We start from the raw sequence: 6,000 nt of genomic DNA on the forward strand, positions 1-6,000 counted from the left end.
ATTATCACATCTTTATGTGAGGAGTTATAATTGGATTTTGTATTTTGTAGTATAAATTGCTATAAAACGTTGACATTGTCCTTTAAGAGGGACTATTGCCTACTAAGAGGGATATATTTGGTCAGAATTATAGGATAGGGGGACCACTGTTGGCCCTATGCTTTGGGAAGGATCAAATGGGGTTCAAAGTCTACAAAAAACATAGGCTGGGAGAAGACTCTGGGACCAGTCCTAGGATATCTGTTTTAGCTCATTCATGCCCAGCAAATGTATACAGTCAAACTTCTATAAACTGAACCTCAAAGATTCAAATTTCTCAATGTGTCAAGCAAAGTCCAGAATGTTTTCCTTATACAAATGTACAACACTTCTAATATTCCATTCATGAATCAAAATTTTATGATGAAATTGTTTTTGAAAATTACAAGTGATTATCTGGAGTAAAAGATTACCTGTATAAAAACATTGATATGTCTTGTCAACATTTCAACAATTTCATGAGCAAGAAAAGTTATTAATTTAATCCTATTAAAGAATACCTGTTTCTATTCTGCTGTAATAACCCACTATGGAAGTGCATGTCTGTAAAAGTGACTAAAATCACAAAAATCACATTTTTGAGAGTGTGACGCATCGTTTGTATTGATAAGTACAGCAAGTTGTATTGTGTGTAAGTAAGATCAATTCAGTGATATTTTTTGCTCAGTCTTACTGCCGAATACAGGCTGTTTCCCCTAGCTCAAAAGTGCCTTATTTTCCCCAAATAGCCAAAAACTAAGGAATATATTCCAAAATTCAATACAAATGATGTGTTATTTTCCCAATACATAAAGAAACAGACTGTAGAAAAAATTAGGTAACAAAAACACTGAAATTACTCCATATAGTTAACAACATCCTATATTGCTCCAACGAAATGGTAGAATACTATTGGTACGATAGAACTGGTGAAACTAATTGTTGACTGGTCGTGACATCACGTCCAGAATTCATGGGAAACAAATCCCTATATAGAAGGCATAAATGTCACCATAATGTTACTGTCCAGTCACTTCTGAGGTGGACATTTGACCTATCTATGCTTGTTAAAAGAACTTAATACGGGAACGCCTTTACTTGCAACCATGCCTCACAGAAGAGTGTTGCTGTGTACCTACCCTTGTCGTAGAGGCACCAACCATGCCTCACAGAAGAGTGTTGTTGTGTACCTACCCTTGTCGTAGAGGCACCATTCCTGTTTCTACTGTTTCCTCGTTGTCATCGTCATCCAGATGAATGTTCACTTTAGCCACATTGTAAGTCTTGCATTGTCGCAGGAAGTCTTCATAATATGCCTAAACATATAAAGGATAAAATAATTTTTACTGTAATTTGCTTCACGATACTATACAAATCACAAAAGCAACAAAACAAAAACAATGAAGTTAAAATCTACATCAACAAGAGATTCCAGAGGGATCTTGGCACCAACCATTGCAGGTGTAGGACATAGATGGAACAGTGAAAGAAGTTCAAGGTCATTCGTATGAAGAAACTTCCCAGCACTCCATCCCATAAACCTACTGACTTTGGACCTCAGGGGACTTTAAACAAATATTATTTTTAAAGCTTCTTGCACCATAAAAACTTTTGTTGATATTTGACCGCAGTCACTACGCAGTGTTGACCTTTGTACTCAACACTTTATCTAAGAAAAAAATTGCATAAATTATCATAATATTGTCGAGATTCAAGATGGCTGTAGACCTTATATTTCTTTGAACTAGAAAACGTCTGTAAGACATGAATGGTCCTTTGGTTGACCTACATATAGAAACAGTGACCTTGAAATTGACAATTTGTTAAGAAATGAAGTTGGTAGTGTCATTACAACGAATTGGGACGGGAAGGACATGATTAACGCAACTCCTCTACATAAAACTGTTGTTTAAATTTTTAACATTTAGCTGACCCCTGTAATCTTGAAAGGAAATCAAGGTCATGTAAGAAACTTCAGGAGAATATTCTTCAAGCTTTTTACACGTAATAACCTATGATGACATTTGATCCCAGGTAACCCTCAAAGCTGACATTTGATCCCAGGTAACCCTCAAAGCTGACATTTGACCTCAACCAACACAAGGTAAAAATGTGGTTAACATGAACTTGTGATGTCATTAATTATGACAAGTTAGTAACAGGATACATTCTGGATAATTAGATATAACAACTACCGGGTAATTCTTAATGGATTTGAAAATGCTGTACAGGCTGTATACCCTGATAGTTAATCTTACATTGATAAGGGGAAGATCGCATTTACAATACTCATGATCCGATACTGATGTATACACATTTGTTTACCAATATTGAGAACTTTAAGGTCTTAATACTGATTGGCTAAAGTAAAAGGTCACCAGAATGTGGCCTTTGACGTTCTTAGACATGCAGAGAATCTGAGTGAATAAGAATTTACTTTAAACAATGTTGTATTTAAGCTTAACCTTGACAAAAACAATGATGCTGAACTTTGTCCTTGTAATAGACAGCCATCTGATATGGTACTGGCCTTTGTCCTGGTCATGTACAGATATCTGATATACTGACTGACCTTTGTCAGGTCATGTACAGAAATCTGATATACTGACCTTTGTCAGGTCATGTACAGAAATCTGATATACTGACCCTTGTCAGGTCATGTACAGATATCTGGTAACTGACCTTTGTCCTGGTCATATACAGAAATCTGATATACTGACCTTTGTCCTGGTCATGTACAGAAATCTGATATACTGACCCTTGTCATGTCATGTACAGATATCTGGTATACTGACCTTTGTCAGGTCATAGACAGATATCTGGTATACTGACCTTTGTCAGGCCATGGACAGAAATCTGGTATACTGACCTTTGTCAGGTCATGTACAGATATCTGGTAGACCGACCTTAGTCAGGTCATGGACAGAAATCTGGTCTACTGACCTTTGTCAGGTCATTGACAGATGTCTGGAATACTGATCTTTGTCAGGTCATGGACAGATATCTGGTATACTGACGTTTGTCAGGACATGGACAGATATCTGGTATACTGACCTTTGTCCTTGTCATGGACAGATATCTGGTATACTGACCTTTGTCATGGAGAGATATCTGGTATACTGACCTTTGTCATGGAGAGATATCTGGTATACTGACCTTTGTCAGGAAATGGACAGATATGTGGTATACTGACCTTTGTCAGGACATGTACAAAAATCTGGTATACTGATCTTTGTCAGGTCATGGACAGATATCTGTTATACTGGCCTTTGTCAGGGCATGGGCAAAAATCTGGTATACTGACCTTTGTCAGGTCATTGACAGATGTTTGGTATACTGATCTTTGTCAGGTCATGAACAGATATCTGTTATACTGACCTTAGTCAGGTCATGTACAGAAATCTGGTATACTGATCTTTGTCAGGTCATGGACAGATATCTGTTATACTGACCTTAGTCAGGTCATGGACAAAAATCTCGTATACTGACCTTTGTCAGGTCATGGACAAAAATCTGGTATACCGACCTTTGTCAGGTCATTGACAGATGTCTGGTCTACTGATCTTTGTCAGGTCATGGACAGATATCTGTTATACTGGCCTTTGTCAGGGCATGGGCAAAAATCTGGTATACTGACCTTTGTCAGGTCATGGACAGAAATCTGGTATACTGACCTTTGTCAGGTCATTGACAGATGTCTGGTATACTGATCTTTGTCAGGTCATGGACAGATATCTGTTATACTGACCTTAGTCAGGTCATGGACAAAAATCTGGTATACTGACCTTTGTCAGGTCATGGACAGATATCTGGTATACTGCCCTTTGTCCTTGTCATGGACAGATATCTGGTATCCTGACCTTTGTCATGGACAGATATCTGGTATACTGACCTTTGTCAGGACATGGACAGATATCTGGTATACTGACCTTTGTCATGGACAGATATCTGGTATACTGACCTTTGTCCTTGTCATGGACAGATATCTGGTATACTGACCTTTGTCAGGTCATGGACAGAAATCTGGTATACTGACCTTTGTCAGGTCATAGACAGATATCTAGTATACTGACCTTTGTCAGGTCATGGACAGAAATCTGGTATACTGACCTTTGTCAGGTCAAGGACAGATATCTGATACCTTGACCTTTGTCCAGGTCCTGGACATGTACAGATATCCGATATACTGACCTTTGTCCAGGTCCTGGACATGTACAGATATCTGATATACTGACCTTTGTCCAGGTCCTGGACAGATATCTGATACCTTGACCTTTGTCCAGGTCATGGACAGCTATCTGATATACTGACCTTTGTCAGGTCATGGAGAGCTGTCTGATATACATGTACTGACCTTGCCTGTCCTAACAAGTTGAAGTCTGCTTTTCGTGACTCTTTTCTGTACAAAATATCCCAAAAAGGCTGGAAGAAGCATGTACCTGAAAATATAAAAAACATACACTTTTAATCATTTAATCATACTTGGAGAGAAGGCTTGTATCACTCACCTGGATATTTCAACCATCATGGCTCTACCTCTCAGCACAGAAAAAGGGGGAGGCGGCAACATCTTTCCTTAATAATTATAACACTGATTACCTAGTCCAAACGATGCTTCATGATGATCAAAATATGATCAACTGAACAAAAGAATTAAGCTTTTAAAGACTTGCCTTGCCCATCAGACCCCAGAAAAGCTACACTCCTCCTTTACATAACAATTAATTCCCAGGTCCCAAGAACCCGGGATGCTCCATAGCTTTGTTTGAGATCTGTATGTATTATAGGACCTAGGTTATGACCCAAGGGAAGGGCTAGAACCCATTGTTGATCTTTGTAGCTATTTTCATTCATTCATGCCCATCATGTAGTTATAAGATTTTCTGACTGTTGTAAAATCAGCACTTTTGGAGCTCATTGTGTATCAAAGGAGGATACTACTTCATGGAGTAGAGAGTCAACTACAATGAGCAGTGAGGAGAAGTGACTTATTACACCATATTAATGTGATTCTAACAAGCATTACTGTCTATCTAAACACACATTAACTACACAAATTCTTTATATGTATTATTCTCTTTGAATTGGAAGGTAAAAAAAAATTCTGACAAATGACAAGTTATATTAAGATTAAGAAGATAGGACTGTTAAATACTGTACAACTAAATAAGTCTAACTGTCTGTTAAATGTCACCATTCTAACCGTCCTTTGATACGTCACCATTCTAACCGTCCTTGGATACGTCACCATTCTAACTGTCCTTTGACACATCACCATTCTAACCGTCCTTTGATACGTCACCATTCTAACCGTACTTTGATACGTCACCATTCTAACCGTCCTTTTAATACGTCACCATTCTAACTGTCCTTTGACACGTCACCATTCGAACATTCCTCTGATACGTCACCATTCTAACCGTCCTTTGATACATCACCATTCTAGCCGTCCTTTGATACATCACCATTTTTGACATGTCACCATTCGAACCGTCCTCTGATACGTCACCATTCTAACCGTCCTTTGACACGTCACCATTCTAACCGTCCTTTGATACGTCACCATTCTTACCGTCCTTTGATACATCACCATTCTAACCGTCCTTTGACATGTCACCATTCGAACATTCCTCTGATACGTCACCATTCTAACCGTCCTTTGACACGTCACCATTCTAACCGTACTTTTAATACGTCACCATTCTTACCGTCCTTTGATACATCACCATTCTACCCGTCCTTTGACATGTCACCATTCTAACTGTCCTTTGACACATCCCCATTCTATCCGTCCTTTGACATGTCACCATTCTAACCACTCTTTGACATGTCACCATTCTAACTATCCTTTGATACGTCACCATTCTAACCGTCCTTTGACATGTCACCATTCTAACTGTCCTTTGACACATCACCATTCTAACCGTCCTTTGACATGTCACCATTCTAACCACTCTTTGACATGTCACCATTCTAACTATC

General features: G+C 38.5%; 1 protein-coding gene across 1 annotated transcript in view; it reads right to left on the reverse strand.

The window, feature by feature from the left end:
- Nucleotides 1–6,000, reverse strand: part of LOC110460319 (immunoglobulin-binding protein 1-like) — a 28,457-nt gene that overhangs the window by 15,603 nt on the left and 6,854 nt on the right. Inside the window, exons 3-4 of the mRNA XM_021513159.1 lie at nt 4,373–4,457; nt 1,213–1,334 (exon numbers count right to left, since the gene is read on the reverse strand). Coding sequence (XP_021368834.1) covers nt 1,213–1,334; nt 4,373–4,457 — 207 coding nt within the window. The remainder of the gene's footprint in view (nt 1–1,212; nt 1,335–4,372; nt 4,458–6,000) is intronic.

Source organism: Mizuhopecten yessoensis, unplaced genomic scaffold (genome assembly GCF_002113885.1).
Source record: "Mizuhopecten yessoensis strain PY_sf001 unplaced genomic scaffold, ASM211388v2 scaffold10359, whole genome shotgun sequence".
NCBI lineage: Eukaryota > Metazoa > Mollusca > Bivalvia > Pectinida > Pectinidae > Mizuhopecten > Mizuhopecten yessoensis.